Below are 25,865 nucleotides of genomic sequence, written 5' to 3'. Positions count from 1 at the left end.
AGAATTCTGATTGATGCTTGCTTGCAGGCTCTTCGTACAAAGGTGATACTTGTTCAGGATTGGGAAGATGTAATGACTGTAGGCTGTGTAAGTCCTGTCTTCCTTAAGAAAGGAAGTTCATCCTTCTCAAAGTTGTGTGTAATTAGAACCAAATGTTCTTTATACACTTAGAAAATAAATTTTGGAATAACAGAGGTGCTATCCTTGAAAGGTGCCATATGCCATTACTTTTGACATCATGACATTCTGAGAGGAACTATTTTTTTTTTTTAATTGTTGGTTCTTAAAAAGAAGTGGTGAATGACCTGTTTGACTAATGTACAGTAAATCTTGTCTTTTCCCTTGTTAAAATATGTTTGCTATAGGGCCATTCTTGGACAGTGAGGCTAAGTCTTCATTAAATGTAAGGGGTGGTGTTTTCCCTCATGCTAATCACATGTCCTTAGGACATGGCACCCAGGCAGAACATCTAGTCTGTCCCTCCTTGTGCTTGTCGTCCTGGCCTGACATCAGCCTTGTTAGGCTTATAGCCCTAGGTAAGAAGTGTGCTGGTCTGTGTTTGGGGGCTCCCACTCTGGGGTAGCAGGTCCTGAGGAAGTGATGTTGAAGCTAGACCAGAAGGGTGATGAAAGTAGTCAGGCTATGGAGGAAATGGAGGAGGAGAATAGGAGGGAGGAGAACAGTGCCAGTGTTTGAGGAACTCCAGAAACTCCCAAGATGACTTGTGTTTAGAGAGCAAGGGAGGAGTGGAACAGGGTGCGGCTGCAAACTGCACAGTGGAGGCACTCTTTCTCTGCGTCCTTCCTTGAATTTCAGAAATGTCTGTTGCTTCCTTGTTGCCCTCAGACTAAAGTCCACATACTAAGTAATGAAGGCTCTTGTTAGTTAGCCTCATTTTCCCTTTAAAGCCCCTTTCTCTGTCGCCCTTTCTGATTTCCATATGCCCCATGTTGAGGCCACTGGGATTTTATCGTTCTGTAACTTGAATGCTCTTATACCTTTGTTCTGCTTGTTGTCTGGCTGAAATACTGTTCCCACCCTTCTTCTCTACTAGTAAAGCTCAGCTTAATATCATTATGTTGTTGAAGACCTCCCTGCTGCCTAAAATCAGAGTGAATGGATTCTCACTCTGTGGTTTGATAATACTTTGTCATTCTGTTATTCCAATCGTCCTGTCCTGACTTGTCTCTGGTTGTGTATATGTATGGATTCCCCACTACTGTTAGGCACAGAAGGGCAAGCCTTTGATTTAGCTTGTACTTTTAGACCTACATACAGTAGGGGATCTTTGAATTTTGGTTGAGTTGCGTCAAAGTGGTAAGTAGCAGTCAGTGATTTAGAAGCATTCATCTGTATCAAATCTTATCTCTAGAAATCAAACATTGAATGAAATGTTTTCCCACAGTCTTTGTCTCAGGAAACTCTTTAGTAGACATGGACTCCATAGGGAATTGTTAGAGTGCCCTGGGTTGAGAAAGAAGGGTTAGCTTCCAGGGGGACAGGAGGAGAGCTCACCTTCCTGCTGCCTTTGTTTCTTCAGAGTTCAGTGTCTGATGTCTTTATTTTGACCCTTCCCATTTTGTGCAGAGCACCTATTAAGAACATCTTCAACCAGCCGACCTGCTTCTCTGCCAAGAGTACCTGCCATGGAAAATGCCAAGACCATCTCAGGTGATGACTTTTATCTGGAATTTCCCTTAGAAAGACTTCCAGAGGTCTTAGTGATGGTACTAAATACTTTCTCTTTAGACTTACCTAGCTTTTCTTGCCTCTTTAGCTCTTGAGTTGATTATTTTCACTCTGAATTTCCCCTGTTGTATTTTTCAGATTCTATAGAAATCACATTTCATGGCCCTGATTTCAAAATAATCAATTTCATGGCCCAAAACTAGATTGTTCCATTTATTTAACAAGATTTGTGAAGTGCCTAGAATGGGCTAGATGTCGTGCTGAAAATATAGCTTGATACAAAGTTGGTATAGTTGTGAAAGATTCTAGTATTAATCCCAAGGTGTGTCATGACTGTTATTTCAGAGCACACCAAAAATTCTCTGGAAACCAGATTTTTCCAGTATAAAAAAGCCATCCTATAATGATGAATGTAACAAGCTTACTTTGTCTCATAGAGCTAACCCCAGTTTATCAGTTGCTCTCATTATTTTCCCTTTGTGGCCCTTATTTGCCCTTAATAACTCAGCTAGAAATTGGACCAGAAAAGGAGAAATTCCTATAACTTTACCTCATACAGTTAACCTTCCACTTGCATGGGGATTTAAGCTAGTACAGTTTTTATGCATTATAGCCAGATCTTTGTATTAGTGGGAAGTCCAGCCAAAATTACCATCCCAAAGCTCAGATTCCAAAGCCTTTTCTTGCTTTTTTGAATTTTTTTTAAAGTTTATTTATTTATTTGGGGGGGGGGGAGGGGTAGAGAGAGAGGGAGAGAGAAAATCCCAAGCAGGCTCCACACTGTCAGCACAGAGCCCAATGCAGGGCTCAAACTCATGAACCATAATATTATGACCTGAGCCGAAGTTGGATGTTTAACTGACTGAGCCACCCAGGTGCCTCCAAAGCCTTTTCTTATCATAGAGTTCTTCTGATTCGTTTTCAGTTTCCCCTATATTTTTAAAAATTTTTTCATGTTTATTTTTGAGAGACAGACCATGAGTGGGGGAGGGGCAGAGAGAGAGGGAGACACAGAATCAGAAGCAGGCTCCAGGCTCCAAGCTGTCAGCACAGAGGCTGACACGGGACTTGAACCCACGAACTGCGAGATCATGACCTGAGCCGAAGTCGGACACTTAACCAATTGAGCCACTCAGGTGTGCCCTCAGTTTCCTCTATTTTATATAAAATTATGAAAGGGGTTCTCATCCAATTTCCTAGCACACCACTTAAAAGAAACTGCTGATTTAAGGCATATGAAGATCTGATATTGAAAGAAAAACAAGAATAATCACAAAATTATGTCAGAAATATTTATAAATATATCATTCTAATAAGATTATGTAATAGGAGAAAGCGTCTCTCTCCTCTGGATCTTTACAGACATCACTTCACTAATGCAGAGTTATATTCTGCTTGTGACCATCCTATAATCACCAAGAAAATTTTAGTCCGTAAAAGCAGGGGCAGTTTCAGTAATCTGGGAAGAATTACTGATGTATAACATTGATTACAGCCAGCTCAGGGCACCTGTATATCCAGCATCTTCTGATGTGAGAGAGTATATGTCTGAGGTCAGGAACTTTGTCTCATATTTCACTTCTTCCCGCATTCAGCCCAGAGCCTTGAGCACCTGTGCCAACTCAGTGCCTCCTTGCTAGAAATTTGCTTTTGTTGTGGCTCTGTTACCAACGGCTAAAGCAGGAGCTACTTCCACTTAGCAGTTCTTAGAATTTCCGTAATTCTAACAAGGTGTGATGGCTTACTGTGGTAGCCTTTCAAAATAGAACTTTTCTGACTGATCTTGTTTCTCAGTAGTTGAAGTGACACCTTTTGGTTTTCTGTTTGTCTCATTGGTTTATGTTTTTTAAAACATGGCCTGACCCAGAATTAAATGATGATGTATTTTTCCTTTTTTTCCCCCTTAAATGGTATTTTGGCTATGTTCAGAAGGGTTATGTTTACTTTAGTTGAGAGTGGATAGTATGTTCTGTGATTGTTATGGTGAAGGATAAGATGTATTCCATACCTTCAGGAAATGTGGGGTTCAATGCATATCTCAACCGCATCTTTTTTACAGGTTTTTTAATGAAAGAAATAAATCCTTCCAAGTTACCAGTATGATAAAGGAAATGTTAGTTTTTTTCATATATGGTAATTTCTACTTTTTTTTGGAACCTGAAGAAAAGGTCTCAAAAACCTAATTTAAAAGTATTTTATAAAAGTAACCATCTTTCTCCATTATGAAATGCATAATGACTATTTTTCACAATCAGTATCTCGACGAAGTAGTGAAGAGATGAAACGAGACATCAATGCACCCGAGGGAGCATCGCCGGCCTCTCTTATGGCTATGGGAACCACGTCTCCACAGCTTTCCCTGTCTTCCTCTCCCACGGCGTCCGTCACCCCCACCACCCGAAGTCGGATAAGGTAGAGAACAGTTAATACTGATGGATTTCATGTATACCTCTCCTAGCCTTCGGAGATCAATAATCAGATTATAAAATAATGGCAATCGAGCACTGATTTTTTTTCTTTGTGGGTTATTGTTTTCTCATCTCTTCTATGCCCAGAATTGGGTAAGATGGTATAGAAGTAAAAAGCAAGGCAAAGTCAAAGAGGTGGTTCCTTTCCTCCTAAGCATTGTGGAATTACAATATGGGGTGTGGGTGGAGGGTTAGGGGGAAGCTTCCTAGGGGAGTGGTGCCTGGGTGTGGAGGGTGGGCTGGCAAGGTCAGAGACATGAGTGAATGTACAGAAGGGTGAGTAACCAAGGTTTGGGGGAGCTATGGGTAGGTGGTACACCATGTGCAGAGAGGATGGGCACAGAAGACCAGAGGAAGGTGTGGACCCACCATATCTGGGGGCAGTGGAAGAAAAGATTGATAGGGTAGGATGTGGCTAGGCATGGAACCTCCTTACAGTCAAATTGAATCACTTTGATATAGTAGGAGATATAAAGTGGGGTAAATAAATCAGAGTGAGGAGATGATTCAAGGATTCTTCCATTGTGGACAAAAATCGGGGAACACAACTGAAATGACATTATAATATTTTGGGGACAAAGATGCTGAATCCGAATCAGTATGACAGCAGTGGAAATGGTGAAGGGAAGGTGGGACTCAGGAGGCTTTTCACAGGGAAAGATGATTGGTTTTGGCAGCAGGTTTCTAGAAAAGGAATGGAAGAATGAGAGCCACCAGAGACGGTTTTAATTGTTCTAGACCAGAAGGTGGGAACATGGTGCCACACTGATCTTTGGTAAACAGTACCTGAAAATGTAGTAGTATATTTTATTCATACTTCTCTTATGTCAGAATCCATTTGGGACTAAGAAGTAGTTATAATTTAGAGGAAAAAAAAAATTTCAAAAAGATAGCATACATCGTATATAGGGGTGAGGAAAACTGTCGAGGTGTATTGGGAAGAATTGAAGGAGGGATAGGAGTGGATTTCAGAACTTTAGCCTTATATGTATGAGAATAAAATGGAATGTTTGGCCTCTCAAACTCAAGTTATATACTTTAGTTTAAAGCCCTGACTCTAGGGACTCAACCTCTAAGAATAGTGGTCCCATAAGCTGTGCGCCATCAGAGCAAGTAGGGGTGCAGTGATGATGAGGTTAGCTCATGCTCTGCCTAGGCTCATGCAGGGAGAGCACTGTTCACACCTGTCTCTGTCCTGGGTGGTAGGCCATACCTGTAGTATGCCTGTGGGAAGTGCACCCACTCTTCTGGCTCCCCTACTCAGAAGCTGTGATCTTCAACTGGAAGGTGTCTTCATCTTATAATGGAAGGTGTCTTCATCTTATAATGAAGAGGTTATGAGAGACGACCCTCCAGCTCTGGGAGGCTCTTTTCTGAAGCTTGCCATTGTAGTCCATAAAGTTAACTCTTCTTTGATACTTTAATTTTAAGCTGTTTCTATAAACAAACAGACCTGGTGTGAGCCAGAGTAAACCTTTCACATTGATTATAATAGTATTATTTTAAGCGTGTTGGAGATTTATTCATTCATGCATTCATTCATTCATTCATTTGGCTTGTTTTTTTTGTGTTCGTATTTCATTAACTTTATTCTCATTCTCTTTTCCTATGTTCAGTGGTATTATAACACACTTCTTTGGGCTTTTTAAACCAAAGCAGGAGTCTGGTGGGCTGGCATGCAAACATAAAAGTATATTTCTTCAAGACAGCAGTCTTAACTCCTTGCTGGAAATTTTTGTATTTTACTTTTGGTTCTAAGATAAATCAAACCGGTGCTGCTTGAGCACACCTCTGAATTGGAAAAGCTTCAGTTATAAATATGTACTCTTTGATTTTCTAGCATAGCTTGAAGGGTGAAAACATAGAATCAATGCACTGAAGAATATTAAGCCACTTGTAATATAGTAGCCGTTAGGATACTTATTGGGCATAAGTATACTTATGGGGTGTGGGATAGAATCTCTGCTTTATTCCTAAAGTAATCACTAAAAAATAGAACAAACTTTTAAGAGTATGCCACTTATCAAAGAGCAGGTCATTTTAGAAGCGCTCTCTCTCCAGGTATTCATCAAGTAGTTACTAAAAAGCAGGATTTGGTCCAGGATATGTCAGATTGTATGCCTTACTTGCTTCATCACCAGAGTGATCACAAAATCTTTTTTGATTCATTGTCTTATTTAGAGCAGGATATTTATTCTATCTTCAAGGAAATTGACAGTGCCTAAAAGGTACTCTACATATAATTTTAAGACATGAATTGTAAGTAGCCGTTGTTGTTTTTTTTTGTTTTTGTTTTTGTTTTTGTTTTTTTTGAACTCCTGTGGTGTGTCTACTTTATAGTAAACTTTGAAGTTCCTTGAGGGGGCAGGAACCCTGTGTTGTTCACTATCCATTGCCTGGCAGAGTGGTGTTCCATAAGGAGGTATTGAACAAGTGAGTGAGTTTACAGAAAAATCCCATTTTCTATGCAAGATAAAACTCTAGTTACCTGTAGTCAATAAAGAGTGTATATCTTCACAATAAACACATTTGAAACATTTTATGAATGTTTTAATGTGTGTTGCCATCTGTTGTCTTATCTGCTTCCCCTAAATGTAAGCACCTTGAAGGTAGGCACTATTCCTTCTAATCCTTCACTTTGCATAATCTTGCCCTTTGTATTTACAATAAGTGATTTATTTTTATTTATATTTAAAAAAAATTTTTTTTACATTTATTTTTGAGAGAAAGAGAGAGAGGCAGAGCACAAGTGGAGGAGGGGCAGAGAGAGAGAGGGAGACACAGAATCCAAAGCAGGCTCCAGGCTCTGAGCTGTCAGCAACAGAGCCCGACGCGGGGCTTGAACTCATAAACCGTGAGATATGACCTGAGCCAAGTTGGACACTTAACTGAATGAGCCACCCAGGGGCCCCAAGTGATTTATTTATTTATTTTTTTAAATAGTTAAAAAAATTTTTTTAATGTTTATTTATTTTTGACAGAGAGAGACAGAGCATGAGCAGGGGAGGGGCAGAGAGAGAGGGAGACACAGAATCCGAAGCAGGCTCCAGGCCCTGAGCTGTCAGCAGCACAGAGACCGATGCGGCGCTCGAGCTCACAGACCGTGAGATCATGACCTGAGCTGAAGTCGGACGGACGCTCAACCGACTGAGCCATCCAGGCGCCCCCCCACCAAGTGATTTATTTTTTAAAAAAAGACGAAATGATTGAGGACATAAAAGGTTGAAAACAAAAACTAGTAAAATAAAACAAAAGCATAAAGATTATGGAAGGGCAAGATACTGAATAAAAGTCGGCCATAACAGCTTTCATATGCAGCCACTGTCAGGTTGTTTTTCCTCCTGAGCATTCTGGAAAGCATTCCATTAATTGTGAGTGCACACCATACTAAATCTTTGCCAGTTTCCGTGTGGATAATAAACAGAGTCCATCCCTTCAGATAGCAGAAACTGGGTCTGTGAGGATCCTGTAAAAATTGAGAAGTAAAATCAATTGAATGAAAGCCTACATCTTGCTATTAGATGCCTTAGTATGTGCAATTATCCCATCCAGGAATGCAAACTGACACTGTTCTTTCTTCTTTGTGGGATTTCTGGTTTATAATGTGCTCAAATAAAAAATATTTTAACTTTGGATTCCTTATTTTCACTTAGGGAAGAAAGGAAAGACCCTCTGTCTGCATTGGCGAGAGAATATGGAGGATCAAAGAGGAATGCTTTGCTGAAGTGGTGTCAGAAGAAAACAGAAGGCTATCAGGTAATCATATGGTTCCTTTCTCCCACATGAGCAAGGGCCAAACCAGGTGCTGGAGTGTCAGAGCTTGCTACACGTCTCACATTAAAATGGGGAATCCTGTGCTGAATTCAGGATCACATTCAACACAAAGTCTATCCCAAACTTGGCTGAGTGTCACTTGGATGGCATAAATTTTTTACCTTACCAGAGTAGCTAATCTTTCCAGTACTTTTATTCAGCTATTATAACACTTTCTTTTTTTTTTCTTTTTTTTTTTTTAACATTTATTTGTTATTGAGAGACAGAGAGAGACAGAGCATGAGCATGGGAGGGGCAGAGAGAGGAGGAGACACAGAATCCAAAGCAGGCTCCAGGCTCTGAGCTGTTATCACAGAGCCCGATGCGGGGCTCGAACTCACAAACCGCGAGATCATGACCTGAGCCGAAGTCGGATGCTTAACTGACTGAGCCACCCAGGCGCCCCAATATAACACTTTCTTAACTAATTCCTGTTAACTGCCTTCACTGAGGTCCCATCTGATCTAAGAGTGAAAATATATTTATTTTACTTTAAATTAATATTTTCATCAATGATTAAAATTACAAATTTTATGTTATATTTTACTACAATAAAAAATTACTTAGCAAAAAAATAAAAGTAAATGAATGGGATATAAGTAAATAGAAAATCAGCAAGGATGTACATGACTTGAAGTATATACTAGATACTAAATGTAGATAGATGGTGTATCTGCATATCTGTACAGATATATATGGATAAATGAGTTATATTCTGTATAGGCTTGGAGACTCCTGGCATCCAACAACAGAAGAATACACATTCTTCTCAGGTGCACGTAGAACATCACAAGTTAGGGTATATGTTGGGTCATAAAATGACTCAATAAATTTGAACAAAGATTGAGATTATATCGAGTATCTTTTCTAACCATAGTGGAATGAAATTAGAAATGTATAACAGAAGGAAAATTCACAACTAAGTGGAAATTAAACACAGTTTCTAGATAATCAGTGGGCAAAGAATAAATCACAAGGGAAATTAGAAAATAAGAATGAAAGTGAAAACACAACATATCAAAACTTATGGGAGGCATTGAAAGCAGCTCTCTGAGGGAAATTTATAACCATAAACACCTACCTTTAAAGAGAAGAAATCTCAAATCAATATCCTAACCTTTCACTTTAGGAAAGTAGAAAAAGAAGAGCAATCTGAGCCAAAAGCAATCAGAAGGAAAGAAATAAAGATTACAGCAGACAGAACAGTAGAGAAGATTAATGAAACCAAAAGTTGGTTCTTTGAAAAGATCAACAAATCAACAAACCTTTTGCTAGATGGACAAAGGAAAAAAGAGCAGACTGAAATTAAAAATCAGGAATAGGGGCGCCTGGGTGGCGCAGTCGGTTAAGCGTCCGACTTCAGCCAGGTCACGATCTCGCGGTCCGTGAGTTCAAGCCCCGCGTCAGGCTCTGGGCTGATGGCTCGGAGCCTGGAGCCTGTTTCTGACTCTGTGTCTCCCTCTCTCTCTGCCCCTCCCCCGTTCATGCTCTGTCTCTCTCTGTCCCAAAAATAAATAAAAAACGTTGGAAAAAAAAAATTAAAAAATAAATAAATAAATAAATAATCAGGAATAAAAGAGGGGACATTATTAGTGACCTCACAGAAATAGGGAGTACTTATTTACTTAGTAAATAATAATAGGAATACTTAAAAGGGAATACTATGAACAATTGTATGCTGACAAATTGGGTAACCTAGGTATGAAAGGGGAAATTCTTAAATATGCAAACTATCAATTATGACCCAAGAAGAAAGAAAATCTGAACAGACCTATAACAATGAAAGAGACTGAATTATTAATCAAAATACTTCCAACAGAGAAAAGCTCAAGGCCAAATAGCTTCATTGGTGAATTCTGCCAAATGTTTACAAGAATTAACACCAGTCTTTCTCAAACTCTTCCAAAAACAGAAGAGAGAACACTTTGTGACTTACTCCCTGAGGCCAATTTACCCTGATAACCAGCCCAGAAAGAAACGTTGTAGAGAAAACTATGGATCAATATTCTTTATGCAAAAATTCTTAACAAAATACTGACAAACAATCCAGGAGCAAATAAAAAGAATCCTACACCATGACCAAGTGGGATTTATCCCTGGAATGCAAGGTTGGTTCAACATATGATAATTAATCAACATATAATAAAGGGAAAAAAACGAAGATAATCATGTCAGTAGGCACAGAAAGAATACTTGACAAAATTAAAAACCTATTTATGATAAAAAATAGCAAATTGGGAATAGAAGGGGGCTTTCTCAGTCTGTTAAAGAGCATATGTGAAAAACCCACAGCTCACAGCATACCTCATGGTGAAAGACTTTGAAAGCTTTCCCTTTGAAAGCTGTTATCATATCAGGAACAAAAAAGGACGTCCACTCTCACCACTTCTATTCAGTATTTTCCTGGAAATTCTAGCTAGAGCAGTTGGGCAAGAGAAAAAAAATAAGTTATTGAAGAGGAAGAAGTAAAACCATCTCTGCAGATGACATGATTTATATCTAGAAAGTCTTAAAGAATTAACATACAAACTGTTAGAGCTAATAAACATTCAGCTAAATTGCAGGATACAAGGTCAGTATACTAAAACCACTTGCATTTCTATACACTAGTAATGGAAACTCTGAAAATGAAATTAAAACACTCCCATTTGCAATAACATCAAAAAGAATAAAGTACTTAGAAATAAATTTAACCAAAGTGGGGGAGGGAACAAGGCTTTTACACTTAAAACTGTAAAACATTGCTGAAAGAAATTAAAGAAAATCTAAATAAATGGAAAGACATCCCATGTTCATGGATTGGAAGTTTTGATACATGCTACAGCATGAATGAACTTAGAAAATATGCTTTTTGAAGAAGCCAGACAGGAAGCTCCAGCCTAAAAGCCTTAAGTACTCCAGCACAGGCAGCACGGAGCCTGCATGGGATTTTCTCTTCTCTTTCTCTGCCCCTCCCCAGCTTTCATTCTCTTTCTCTCCTTCCCCCTCCCTCCCTGTCTCTCTCTCTCTCTCTCTCTCTCTCTCACTCTCACTCTCACTCTCACTCTCACTCTCACTCTCACTCTCAAATAAATAAATAAATGAATAAATAAGATGAACTTTTAAAATGTTAAATAATCAAATTTAGATGATTCAAGCCTTAAATCAATGATTTAACTAATGTCCCTTGGTTCCTTTCCACTTAAATTCTCTGATTATAATCCTAAAGTACATTGTTTTGGTTGAAAAAACAAAAAAACACAAATCTGAGGGAAGTGAAGGGGGAGAAGTGTAGGGGAGAAGAGCAAGGCTAATCCCAAGGTACTTTGAGGAAAGCTACAGGGGGGCCCTGAGGTCCTGTGGAGTTTTCGTGAGTTGGATGCCCTGCTTAGGAGTTTGCAGTGTAGGAAACTGTCACTCCCTGTTGGCATTTGTCCACACTTGTACCCACGAGGAAACATTTGAGGCTTCAGTGAACATGGGATTTGTCATGTGGCTGGTTCCAGATGGTTCCCCCCATTAAGATTTTTGGAAATGGGCATACCAAAGATTTTGTCTTATCCTTCTGTAGTGTTAAGTAGACATTACACAGATACCCTCCCATATCGCTGCTCTTATAAGGAAATCTTTATTACAGAAGTACTCCAACTGTTATAACACACACACACATCAACTTAAAAACTTCAATTAATAATTTTAAGTTTTTTTTCATTGAGTGGGTACTTACAGGACAGGGAGAAATATAATGCATACCAGAATAATGAACATAGATAAAACCTTTCTGTACACTAGATGGTCTTATGCTACAAACCCAGTTTCCCCTTTCTTTACCTCCTGTGGACACTTCTGTAATGATAACCTACGTACGGCTTTTTTCTTTGTCTTACTTTTTCTTTCCTGTGACACAGATCTCTACTCTTGCTGTTTAAAAGTGGATAGGATGCTGGTTCTTTTATTTCAAACTCTGTGAGTTAAAATTGGACAGTTTGAAATGAAAAACCTTTGTAAACTGAAAGATATATCTGATAAAGCTCTTAATTTGTCAAGAGCCGTGTAAGAAGTGCCAGAGCCCTTCCCTTATCTAGTTTTAAGTATGGATGACCATACCCATCCTTAGGAGCCAGCAGTTTGGGACCAGTTTTTTTTTTTCTTTTTTCTTTTTTTTTTTTTTTGGTCTCTGACTACTCACAGTCTACAGGAAAGGGCAGGTTGTGACACTTGACTAGCTCACTAGAGCAGGACCTGTTACGTGACACTCAGCACATACTGCTCTCTCAGGCCCCAAATGCATCATTAATGCTTGGACCATGCATGCTTTATGTCGTAGAAGCTGTCTAATCAACGGAGATAGATTCCCTAATACCATATCATCTTCCTTTAACTCTCTTAAGAGTCATCCTAAAATAATTGTGCTAATCACTGTAACTTCATTAACCATCCATTATAAAACAAGCCCTTCTGAGTTTGCCTTTTATCTAACGAATACACTTTCTCTTTTAAATTGTGTCCTGCCACTTATTGTTCACTGAAGTTTTAGAATACTAGAATTATTACTGTTGGCCTTGGCATTCTGATTTACTGTCAGGTTTACAAATGTGGGACTGAAAACCCCCACAGGACAAATGACAGCCTCAAAGCTGTATCATGAGTCCACGACATCATACTAACAACCTTTAGCATTATTGCTTTAAGGATTAAATCTTCCTTGTGTTTTAAATCAGTGCCTCATTTTCTACATATTATGTTTTTATTTATTTTTTCTACAGTTATGCTTTTAATGTAAATATGCAGTTAACATTTTTTTTTTTTAACTTTATTTATTTTGAGAGAGAGAGTGTGTGTGTGCAGGAGGGGCAGAGAGCAAGAATCCCAAGCAGGCTCTACACCGTCAATGTGGAGCCTGACACAGGGCTTGAACTCACAAACCACAAGATCATGACCTGAGCCAAAGTCAGACGCTTAACCAACTGGGCCACCCAGGCACCCCTAACATTAATAATTCTTAAGCGCTTATGGGGAAAAGTGCTAATACATTGCCCTATTTCATAACCTCTATAATTTCTCCTTCCCAGAGGCAACTACTTTCAATTCTTCTGGCTATGTTTGGTTAGGGATTGACAATATCAGATTGATAAGGTAATTGAGAAAATAATTTATAGTTTCAGTATATTTTCTTTGATTATAAATTTTATATTTAGCAGCTTTATATTTAGCTGGTGAACCATTGTTTTCTTGTTCTGGAAAAACCTAACTGAATACAATCAAGGAGCCTCTAAAGGTTAATTTAAGAGAGCCCTACTTTGTTTTTTGGTTTTTGTTTTTTTTTCAGTTTTTTAAATTTGTTTTTTTTTTTATTTTTTAATATATGAAATTTATTGTCAAATTGGTTTCCATACAACACCCAGTGCTCATCCCAAAAGATGCCCTCTTCAGTACCCATCACCTACACTCCCCTCCCTCCCACCCCCCATCAACCCTTAGTTTGTTTTCAGTTTTTAAGAGTCTCTTATGCTTTTTTTTTAATTATTTTTTTTTAACGTTTATTTATTTTTGAGACAGAGAGAGACAGAGCATGAACGGGGGAGGGGCAGAGAGAGAGGGAGACACAGAATCGGAAGCAGGCTCCAGGCTCTGAGCCATCAGCCCAGAGCCCGACGCGGGGCTCGAACTCACGGACCGTGAGATCGTGACCTGAGCTGAAGTCGGACGCTTAACCGACTGAGCCACCCAGGCGCCCCAAGAGTCTCTTATGCTTTAAGAGAGCCCTACTTTGGATGAAAAATCTTTGTTTTCTGATAAAATGCCAGACCTAGAATTGGATTATTTAATCCAAAGGATAATGAAATCACTTAATCTTGTACAGAATAGTTTTTTTTTTAATTTAATTTTTTAAATTTACATCCAAATTAGTTAGCATATAGTGCAGCAGTGATTTCAGGAGTATATTCCTTAATGCCCCTTACCCATTTAGCCCATCCCACCTCCCACAGTCCCTCCAGTATCCCTCTGTTTGTTCTCCATATTTAAGAGTCTCATGTTTTGTCCCTCTCCCTGTTTTTCTATTATTTTTGCTTCCCTTAGGTTCATCTGTTCTGTGTCTTAAAGTCTTCATATGAGTGAAGTCATATGATATTTGTCTTTGACTAATTTCACTTAGCATAATACCCTCTAGTTCCATCCACGTAGCTGCAAATGACAAGATTTCATTCTTTTTGATTGCCGAGTAATACTCCATTGTATATACATGTACCACATCTTCTTTATCCATTTATCTCTCGATGGACATTTGGGCTCTTTCCATACTTCGGCTGTTGTTGATAGTGCTGCTATAAACATTGGGGTGTATGTGTCCCTTCAAAACAGCATACCTGTATCCCTTGGATAAATACCTTAGTAGTGCAATTGCTGGGTCATAGGGTAGTTCTATTTTTAATTTTTTGAGGAACCTCCATCCTGTTTTCCAGAGTGGCTGCACCAACTTGCATTCCCACCAACAATGCCAAAGGGATCCTCTTTCTCCGCATCTTCACCAACATCTGTTGTTGCCTGAGTTGTTAATGTTAGCCATTCTGACAGGTATAAGGTGGTATCTCATTGTGGTTTTGATTTGTATTTCCCTGTTGATGAGTTAGTTGAGCATTTTTTCCTGTGTCAGTTGGCCACCTGGATGTCTTTCCTGGAGAAGGGTCTGTTCATGTCTTTTGCTCATTTCTTCACTGGATTTTTTTGTTTTTTGGATGTTGAGTTTGACAAGTCCTTTATAGATTTTGGATACTAACCTTTTATCTGATACGTCATTTGCAAATATCTTCTCTCATTCCATCAGTTGCCTTTTAGTTTTGCTGATTGTTTCCTTCGCTGTGCAGAAGCTTTTTATTTTGATGAGGTCCCAATAATTCATTTTTGCTTTTGTTTCCCTTGCCTCTGGAGTCATATTGAGTAAGAAGAGGTTGAGTAAGAAGATGAAAGAGGTTTTTGCCTGCTTTTCTCCTTGAGGATTTTGATGGTTTCCTGTCTTACGTTTAGGTCGTTCATCCATTTTGAGTTTATTTTTGTGTATGGTGTAAGGAAGTGGTCCAGGTTCATTCTTCTGCATGTTGCTGTCCCGTTTTCCCAGCACCACTTGCTGAAGAGACTGTCTTTATTCCATTGGATATTCCTTCCTGCTTTGTCAAATATTAGTTGGTCATCCGTTTGTGAGTCCACTTCTGGGTTCTCTATTCTGTTCCATTGATCTGAGTGTCTGTTTTTGTGCCAGTATCATACTGTCTTGATGATTACAGCTTTGTAGTACAGCTTGAAGTCCGGGATTGTGATGCCTCCTGCTTTGTTTGGTTTTCTTTTCCTTTTTCTTAAAAAATTTTTTTTAATGTTTGTTTATTTTTGAGAGACAGAGAGTGCAAGTGGGGGAGGGGCAGAGAAAGGGAGACACAGAATCTGAAGCAGGCTCCAGGCTCTTAGTTGTCAGCACAGAGCTTGACACGGGGCTCTAAGTCATGGGTCATGAGATCATGACCTGAGCTGAAGTCAGAGGCTTAACTGACTGAGCCACCCAGGCTCCCCTGGTTTTCTTTTTCAAGATTGCTTTGGCTATTCAGGGTCTTTTCTGGTTCCATACAAATTTTAGGATTATTTGTTCTAGCTCTGAAGAATGCTGGTGTTATTTTGATACGGATTGCATTGAATATGTAGATTGCTTTGGGTAGTATCGACATTTTAACAATATTTGCTCTTCCTATCCAGGAGCATGGAATCTTTTTCCATTTTTTTGTGTCTTCTTCAGTTTCTATCATAAGCTTTCTCTAGTTTTCAGTGTATAGATTTTTCACCTCTTTGGTTAGATTTATTCCTAGGTATTTTATGGGTTTTGGTGCAATTGTAAATGGGATTGATTCCTTGATTTCCCTTTCTGTTGCTTCATAGTTGGTGTATAGGAATGCAATCGATTTCTGTGCATTGATTTTATATCCTGCAACTTTGTTGAATTCATGAATCAGTTCTAGCAGTTTTTTTGGTGGAATCTTTTGGGTTTTCCATATAGAGTATCATGTCGTCTGTGAAGAGTGAAAGTTTGACCTCCTCCTGGCTGATTTGGATGCCTTTTATTTCTTTGTGTTGTCTGATTGCAGAGGCTGAGACTTCCAACTATGTTGAATAACAGTGATGAGAGTGGACATGCCTGTCTTGTTCCTGATCTTAGAGGGAAAGCTCTCAGTTTTTCCCCATTGAGGATGATGTTAGTGTTGGGTCTTTCGTATATGGCTTTTATGATCTTGAGGTATGATCCTTCTGTCCCTACTTTCTTGAGGGTTTTTATCAAGAAACGATGCTATATTTTGTCAAATGCTTTCTCTGCATCTATTGAGAGGATCATATGGTTCTTGTCCTTTCTTTTATTGATGTGATGAATCACATTAATTGTTTTATGGATATTAAACCAGCCCTGCATCCCAGGTATAAATCCCACTTGGTCATGGTGAATAATTTTTTTAATGTGTTGTTGGATCCGGCTGGCTAATATCTTGTTGAGGATTTTTGCATCCATGTTCGTCAGGAAAATTGGTCTATAGTTCTCCTTTTTAGTGGGGTCTCTGGTTTTGGAATCAAGGTAATGCTGGTTTCATAGAAAGTTTGGAAGTTTTCCTTCCATTTCTATTTTTTGAAACAGCTTCAAGAGAATAGGTGTTAACTCTTCCTTAAATGTTTGGTAGAATTCCCCTGGAAAGTCATCTGGCCCTGGACTCTTGTTTTTTGGGAGATTTTTGATTACTAATTCAATTTCTTTACTGGTTATGGTGGAATAGTTTTAATAAATGAAAAAAAAGGTTTTAGAATTGCCTGAGATAATCTCAAATAAGCATTAAGAAGTATTATTGAGGTATTTGCTCATTAATTCTTGGGCTGAAGAACAAAAGATTGTACATGTCTTAGTGGAAATTAGTGGAAAAAGAAGAATTGATGGACTTGAATGGTTGGAAGTGATGTTTTTATATGCTGTGCTTTACTTGCATTCTAGCAATTTTTCCTGATATAAAAATTAACTTACCAAATACATACTAAATAAAGTCTGTGCCAGATAGTGTTATGGGTGTTAAAGCAGAATCAGTAAGTAAAAAGAATTTCTATTCTCAGGAAGCTTATGGACTAGTCAGTAAAATACACATCAATAATTAAAACTAATTAGAACTTCTTTTTAGGTAAGAATATCAGACCAGACTCCACTTAGAATTACTATGTTGTTTAAAATACACACACACACACACACACACACGTCTGCGTGTGTGTGTGTGTGTGTGTGTGTGTGTGTGTGTGTGTGTGTGTGTTTGAAGGCACTGGGGACTAACCTAGGCAACTAAGACCAATTTGGCAGAAACCAGAATTGCAGAAAGAAAACACATTGAGTTGAGCCCCATATTTACCCCTGCTTTTTTAAATCTTTGGACTGACTATTTGCCAACTCTTGGCATGGGACAGAGACCAAACAGAAAAAGCAGTAGTCCAGAGCTTGTTTCAGAGTCTCTGAGTAGGGATGCTAAAATTTGAGCTACAAGGACACAGTCAAGATTTGAGGGTCCTAAATCTCAGGGAAAAGACAATCCCAGGGTAGTGAGCTCCAAGTTTGACTTAGCTTTTGCCCTCAAGGTTGTTTGTCATGTCCTAAGGTGTGTGGAGGCAGGCTTAGAGAAACTCAGCAGAAGCTGTGGCCAAGAGGGTAACAATTTCAGCCCCATTTTATTGAAAAAAACTCCTCCCCATTGAACGGTCTTTGCACCCTTGTCAAAATTCATTGACTATATTCATGGTTTATTTACTTATTTCCCTGTCTGGTCTTTTTATTCTCTTTCATTGGTATATAGGTCTGCCTATGCCAGTACTACAGTATTTTCATCACTGTAGCTATGCAGTAAGTTTTGAAATCAGGAAGTGTGAGTCCTCTAGCTTTGTTCTTATTTTTATAAGATTGTTTTTTTTTTTTAATTTTTTTTTAAACGTTTATTTATTTTTGAGACAGAGAGAGACAGAGCATGAACGGGGGAGGGTCACAGAGAGAGGGAGACACAGAATCTGAAACAGGCTCCAGGCTCTGAGCTGTCAGCACAGAGCCCGATGCGGGGCTCGAACTCACGGACTGCGAGATCATGACCTGAGCCGAAGTCGGACACTTAACCTTGACCAAGCCACCCAGGCGCCCCTATAAGATTGTTTTGACTACTCAGGGTCCCTTGAGTTTGTTATTGATTTTAGGAGGGTTTTTCTCTTTCTGCAAAAAAAATCTCACTGGGACATTGGTAGGGATTGCACTGAATCTGTAGATCACTTTGGGTAATAATAACATCATAACAGTATTAAGTATTCCACCCCATGAATATGGGATGTCTTTACTTTCTTTCAGCAGAATTTTGTAGGTTTTATCATACAAGTCCTTTACCTCCTGGATTAAGTTGATTCCTATTTGTTTTATCCTTTCTGGTGCTCCTGTGAATGGAATTATTTTCTAATTTCCCTTTTAGGTTCATAGTTAGTGTATAGAAATGCAGTTGATTTTTGTATGTTGACCTTTATCCTGCTATTTTGCTGAATTCATTGATTATATCTAACAGTTTGTATGTATGGAATATTTAGGGTTTTCTACAGAGATCATATCGTCTGCAGACAGTGATGATTTTACTTCTTCTTTTCCAATATGGATGCCTTTTGTTTCTCTTTCTTGCCTGATTGCCCCGGGTAAAACTTCCAGAACTATGTTGAATAGAAGTGGCAAAAGTGGACATCCTTGGCTTGTTCTTCCTCAGCTTAGAAGAAAGCTTTCAGTCTTTCACCATTGAGTGCGATGTTCGCTGTGAGTTTTTCATATACAGCTTTTTATAGTGTGGAGATAATTTCTTTCTATTTCTGTTTTTCAAATGTTTTTATCATGAAAGTTTGTTGAGTTTTATTAGATGCTTTTTCTGTATCAACTGAGATGATCATGTGGGTTTTTTCCCCTTCATTCTGTTAATGTGGTTAGTATACCAAAAAAATTGATTTGTGTATGTTGTGAATCATCCTTGCATTCCAGGAATAAGTGCCACTTGGTCATTGTGTATAATCCTTTTAATGTGCTGCTGAATTTGGTTTGCTAGTATTTTGTTGAGGATTTTTGCATCAATATTGGTCTTGAGCATTGTTCTCTGATAGTGTCTTTATCTGGCTTTGGTATCAGAGTAATATTGACCTCATAGAATGAGGTAGAAAGTGTTACTTCCTCTTCAATTTTTGGAGAAGTTTCAGGAGAATTAGGATTAGTTCTTTAACTGTTATGTAGAATCCACCAACGAAGCCATCAGGTCAAGGGCTTTTCTTTACTGGAAAGTTTTGGTTACTGATTCAGTCATCTTACTAGTTAAACATCTACTCAGATTTTTCTGTTCTTTGTAATTCAGTCTTGATACGTTTTGTGTTTCTAGGCATTTGTCCATTTCATCTAGGTAATACAATTTGTTGGCAGACAGTTGTTCGTAGTATTCTGTTATTATCCTTTTCATTTCTGTAGAATCTATAGTAATTTGCAGTTCCATTTCTGATTTTAGTAATTTGGGGCTTCTTTTTTCCTTAGTCTATCTAAAGGTTTGTCAATTTTTTGACCTTTTAGTGAACCAATTTTTTTATTACATTGATTTTTTTTTGTCTGTTGTTTGTTCTCTTGTGTTTACCTCTGCTCTAATCTTTATTATTTACTTTCTTCTGCAAGCTTTGGGTTTAGTTTTTATTTTCCTACTTCCTTAAGTTTTAAAATTGGTTAGTTTGTTGATTTGAGGTCTTATTTAAAAAAATGTTTTTTAATGTTTATTTTTGAGAGAGACTGAGACAGAGTGTGAGTGGGGGAGGGGCAGAGAAAGAGGGAGACACAGAATCAGAAGCAGGCTCCAAACTTTGAGCTGTCAGCACAGAGCCTGACGTGGGGCTCAAACCCACGAACCACAAGATCATGACCTGAGCTGAAGTCGGACGCTTAACCTACTGAGCCATCTAGGCACCTCTCTTATTTTTTATGTATAAGAGTTTATTGCTATAAATTTCCCCCTAAATTGCTTTCTCTGTATCCCATATATTTTGATATGTTGTGTTTTACTTTACCTTTGTCTCCAATTATTTTCTGATTTCCCTTGTGATTTTTTTCTTTGATCCATTGTTTGTTTAAGAGAATTTATTTTGATCGCTTCTCGGCCTTTTGGCTAAGATCAAGTGAAGATAATTTATTTTGAGTGGCAAACCAACCATATATTCCTGGGACACATTCTATTCAGTTATGATGTATTATCCTTTGTAGCAAGTCAAATTCAACTTGGTAGAATTCTGTATACAATTTTTGCATCTATGTCTCTGTGGAGTATTGATCAGTTTGCTTTGTTGATAATGTCTTTCCTGGGATTTGGTATCTGTAATGTTACCCATAGAATGAGTTGGTAAGAATTCTTTCTTCTTCAGTTTTCTGAAAAAGTTTATGTGCAGTCAGTATTACTTCCCTCTTAAATAATTGGTAGAATTCCCCAGTGAAGTCACCTGGTCTGATTCTCTTTGTGGGAAAAATTTTAATTACAAATCCAGTTGTTTTTTTTTAATGGATACAGAGCTATTCAGATTATGTTTCTTCTGGAGTGAGGTTTGGTTGGTTGTCTTTCAGGGAATCTGTTCATTTTGTCTGAGTTGTAGAATTTATTGGCATAACGTTGTTCATAATACTCCCTTCTTTTAGATATCTGTAGAATCTGAAGTGTTGTCTCTGTTCTCATTCCTGACAATGCAACTTGTATATTCTTTTTTCCTGATTAATCTAGCTAGAGGTTTATAAAAGTTATTTATCCTCTTTTTTAATAAAGTTTATTTAGTTATTTTATTATTTTATTATTATTTTTTTTTAATTTAATTTTTTTTATTTATTTTTGAGACAGAGAGAGACAGAGCATGAGCAGGGGAGGGGCAGAGAGAGAGGGAGACACATATCTGAAGCAGGCTCCAGGCTCTGAGCTGTCAGCACAGAGCCCAATGCAGGGCTTGAACTCATGAACCACAAGATCATCACCTGAGTCAAAGTCGGACACTTAACCTACTGAGCCATCCAGGTGCCCTGAAATCGTTATTTTTCTAATGATTATTCTAGGGATGACAATACATATCTTATCCCAATTGATTTAAGGTTTTTCAGACTTAATATGGTAAAATATAGCAACTTTGCTATATTGATGTGGGTCCTCTTCTTCACTCTTCCTTTGTGCTGCTTTTGCCATATATATTCAATTTATTTGTGTTATAAACCCAGTAGTACAGTGTTATCGTTATTACTTTGTTCATTGTTATTATTTTTTTTAATTAAAAGAGGGAAACAGATGAGAGCAGTTTTAGGCATGAGGGCTACAGACTCCCACTGTTCTTACCTGAAATTATTTGCCTTTGATTCATTTCCAGAATGCTGAAATTATTATTTTTGACAATTTTGTCCAGTTTTATATTTGTTTTTTAGAGAGAGGAATTGTCAATCTCTGCCCCACCACAGCTGGCAGTTTCCTCACATGCTTCCTTTTTGTATTTCTTTTCCCCTCGACTCTCTTTCACTAAGCAACAACAACAAAGGAGTACTTACCCTTTCTTCTCCTAGAATTGTGTGTCCCCATGAATTGAAGAGTCAGTAGAGTAAGAACTAATGGACAGATAAAAATAGCTCAGTCCCCCATAGCTTCCTTTGAAATATTAGACAGGGTATAGACAAGTAGGAGAAAAAGAAGTTCTCTTAATAAATTTATGAAGTGTTTATATGATACTTGCTAGTGTCTACCTGGGTAGCCCAGGCACCTGGCATTTGCCACCTTCCCTTGGGCCACTGTGCATTTCCAGCACTCTGAAACTTGTGGGGTGAGTGAATTCTCCGGATAAAGGTAGCTTTCCTTACTTGAATATACTGGCCCCCAAAGCTCAGGTTTCTTGTGATTCCTCTTCTTGTTCACTGCATCCTGGGGCAGGGAATAGAGAAGCATACCCTATACACATGGTCCCCCTTGCCCCTTGTCTGTTCAACTCTGAGGGTGGAATGGTGTTTCCACTGATACTCCCCTTCTTTTCGGAGTGGTCTTCAGTCTCTCACACAGAAACATTATGGAGTGGAGTGCCTCTTCCCCCAGTCCTTCTTCCCTGTCTTCTCCTTCCACTTTCCTAGCATCCTCTCTTTGTGGTTCAAGTTAGGACTGAGGCAGAGAGGGTGGAATGGGAGAGGTCAGGAGAGCTGGGAGTTCTGCCAGTAGATAGAGTGCAGTTAAAATAATACATTCGGAATTCCTGATTGTCAAAGCAAAGCTTAGATGGTTTCATTTCCTCTTCTATAACTGGAATCTTAGGTCACAGGAATGACTTCCCAGAGTTAAAAAAATAAGAAAGGTGCAGGCAGCAGATAAGAGTTTTGTTCTGAGTTGAATCTAGGTTGAAAGTCTAAATTTTTTTTTTTCTGTTTTACATTGTCAGTTTGGATGGAAGCTAAGTTTCCATGCAGAAATCTTATTGTTTGTAAATATCACTGTTCCAGGGGTTAAAAATACTTGAACAAAGGGAAAAGGAATGGCAGATTTGTAGTCCCACTCAGTCTTCATGTGGATTCCATATACCACTCATTCTCTCCAGTGAAGCCATTCACACTGCCACAGCCTCGTCATTCTCTGCCCTCATGTCCAGAAAGCTTGTGGTGGCCCAGTGTGAAGTTCACATGTCTACAAAGAGCTCACATCTCTGAGCTCTTTGCAGGCCTGTGTCCTCTGCTGCACACAGTGGAGGTTAGGCGGGTGGCCTCATGGTCACAGCGGAGTGAAAGAATGGCTTCCTGTTTTCAGGGGATTCCTTTTAATGCCAAACATAGCAGCTGGGAAACAAAGTTTTCCCAGAATCACAATGTACTTCTTACATTCTGTTTAAACATAATTTGATAGCAACCGTTAACATCTATTTCCAGAAATGTCAAGGCTGTAAATTTTTTTTTTTAATTAATTGCTTAATACCATTACCATACATTAGTTTGATCAGGGTTTTCATGCATGGTAGGTGACACTACTCAATCATATTTACCCCCCCTTCCCCCACCCCAGCTGGCTGACAGCCCCCTCACGTGTACTTGTTATGACTTCATCAACAGAATGGGACTGTGGAAGTGCTAGAGGCCAGAGGGACCTGAGGACTTTGAACAGAGCCCTAGAGGCCTGTTGTTCTCCATAACTCGGGGTTCCGTTTCTCTTCCCCTCATTCTTTCCCCATTTAACTCCCATCCATAATGGAAACCTGCTGGAAGTAGGAACATGGTTTGATTGCCAGTGCTCTTGGTTAGCTGTAATACAATTGTCTCAGGAGTTCATTTGCTTAGATAAAAGTTGAAGTACTTAATCTGAATGAGCAGCCAAAATTCCACTCTTAGAAGTTGGAGAACATTGGTCTTGAGATAACCGCTAGGAATTACGCAGACAGGAGGTTCTACTTCTCAGGTGAGGAAACTGCAAATCAGAGAAATGGCAGACTTGCCTGAGATCATTCACCTGGGCCTCCAAACACCCAGCCTCAGGCTGTTTCTGCTAACTATCCTGCCTCCCCAGCAGGGTCCCAGGCTCTTCACTAAAATTCTAGTAAATGGGCATTTTTATTATGAGGAATACTGAGAAATACAGGAGAAATCAGGTAAGTGACATTTTCAAAAGCTGCTTAATTATTTTGCTAAAAGCAGAATCATTAAATTATCTGCGTCAAATAATCTTTATACATCATCTCAGCAGTCCTTTACTGCCTTATATCATGAGAAAGTGTGTGTGTGTGTGTGTGTGTGTGTGTGTGTGTGTGTGTGTGTGTGTTCATTCACTTTGGATGATGCCAACATAACAATATGAAGTCTACAGAGGAGTTGAAATTTGACAGGTTAATTTTATTATATACATGATGCTCTGGCTTTTCACAAATGAGTTTAGCCCAAGGTCATTCAGGAAATTTAGGGTGACCTCTCTGTTTGTAGAAGCAGGTAATTTATAAAGATGCTCTGTTTGCTGCCTCACGATACATAATTATGGAAAGGGTAATTAACCATTAGATACTGGAAGGAGGAGGAAAAGACAAACTATTTTCCAAATAGGCTCTTTAGATCCAGGAGAAAGGAGGATGGTCTGGTTACCTACTGCTATATAACAGTCACCACCCCAAAAGTTAATAGCTTAAAATAATGATGACATTTATTTAGCTCATAAATCTACAGTTTGGATGGGGCTTAGTGGGGACGGCTCATCTCTGCTCCCTTCAATTTCATCTGAGGCTCCCGCTCTCGTTTCTGGTGGCTGATGGTTGCCGAGATTTTCCCTGGGTCAGGACTAGAAGCCCACATTGCAGCCTCTCCATGTGGACTGGGCTTCCTCACAGCCTCCTGGCTGTGTTCCAGGGTAAATGTCCCAAGAGAGAGATGGGCAGAAGTCCCCTCACTTTTTATGACCTAGTCTTGGGAGTCATGTAGCATCTCTTCTGTCACATTCTATCTGCCAAGGCAGTCACAAAGGCCTGCCCAATTGTAAGGGGAAGGGAGATAGATTCTGCCCCTTGATGGGATGCAGTAAAGTTCTGGAAAAGATTTAGGGTCAGATATAGTGCTATGGCCTTTTTTGAAAAATCCAATGTGCTGTTGTCTTTTATTTAAGTAGAGAACCTAATAATGTGACACTAACCTGGCAGAACCTTATATTTTTTAATGTTTTGTTTACTTATTTAAGAGAGAGAGAGGGAAAGAGGGAGACAGAGAATCCTAAGCAGGCTCCCATGCTGTCAGCACAGAGACTGATGTGAAGCTTGAACCCATGAACCGTGAGATCATGACCTGAGCTGAAATCAAGAGTCGAATGCTTAACTGACTGAGCCACCCAGGTGCCCCTATAATGGTATTTTTAAAAACATTGCCTCACAGGTAAGAGGGAACCTGGGTAGAGTAGTGACAGTCTGGCAAAGAAGTCTACCTTATGAAAGCTGAATTGCATTTGTCTCTACAGTCATGTGTAGCAAATTACCTAGAGCCTTGAGAACTCAAGGACATGACTCTGCCTTCTCAGAGCTGGCCCAGGGTGTCTTGTAGCAGAGTCACTTGGATTGTATCTGGTCATACTGTGGTTTAACCCCAGACTACATTCAGTTACAGCACTCTGAAACACTGGGGATAAAGAAAAAGCTTAAAAATGGAGAGAACTGGGACACCTGGGTGGCTCAATTGGCTAGGTGACCGACTTCGGCTCAGGTCATGATCTCACAGTTGGTGGGTTCAGGGCCCGCATCGGGCTCTGTGCTGACAGCTCGGAGCCTGGAGCCTGCTTCTGATTCTGTGTCTCCCTCTCTCTCTGTCCCTCCCCCACTAGCTCTTTCTCTCTCTCTCTCTCTCTCTCTCTCTCTCTCTCAAAAATAAATAAACATTAAAAAAACAATTTTTTTTTTTTTAATGGAGAGAACCTAGGCACCACCTAAATGTGTTTGTGGCCCTGAGATTGCTTTAGAAAAACAGATGCATTGAGGCGCCTGGGTGGTTCAGTCGGTTAAGTGTCCAACTCTTGATTTCGGCTCAGATCATGATCTTGTCACTGTTTGTGAGATCGAGCCCCGCATTGGGCCAGCTCTGCACTGTCAACTTGGAGCCTGCTTAGGATTCTCTCTCTCTCTCTCTCTCTCTGCTTCTCCCCTGCTAGTGCTTTCTCTTTCTCTCAAAAATAAACATTAAAAAAAAAAAAGGATGCATTGAGGTAGAATTGACACATAATAAATCGCACATGTTTAAGGTTTACAGTTTGAGTTTTGACATACCTATGCCTGTGAAACCGTCCCCACACATGGTAAGCATATCGATCTCCACAGAAGATTCCTTATGCCTCTTTGTATCCCCTTCATCCT

General features: G+C 39.1%; 1 protein-coding gene across 3 annotated transcripts in view; it reads left to right on the top strand.

Annotated features, from left to right (window-relative positions):
- Positions 1–25,865, top strand: part of SPECC1L (sperm antigen with calponin homology and coiled-coil domains 1 like) — a 140,650-nt gene that overhangs the window by 96,177 nt on the left and 18,608 nt on the right. For all 3 annotated transcript variants that reach the window (XM_042962151.1, XM_042962149.1, XM_042962150.1), the window contains exons 11-13: positions 1,588–1,671; positions 3,945–4,101; positions 7,811–7,913. In XM_042962151.1, the coding sequence (XP_042818085.1) occupies positions 1,588–1,671; positions 3,945–4,101; positions 7,811–7,913 (344 nt within the window). The remainder of the gene's footprint in view (positions 1–1,587; positions 1,672–3,944; positions 4,102–7,810; positions 7,914–25,865) is intronic.

Source organism: Panthera tigris, chromosome D3, assembly GCF_018350195.1.
Source record: "Panthera tigris isolate Pti1 chromosome D3, P.tigris_Pti1_mat1.1, whole genome shotgun sequence".
Classification (NCBI taxonomy): Eukaryota; Metazoa; Chordata; class Mammalia; order Carnivora; family Felidae; genus Panthera; species Panthera tigris.
Note: the sequence above shows the minus strand (reverse complement) of the source record. Positions and strands in the feature narration are given on the sequence as shown.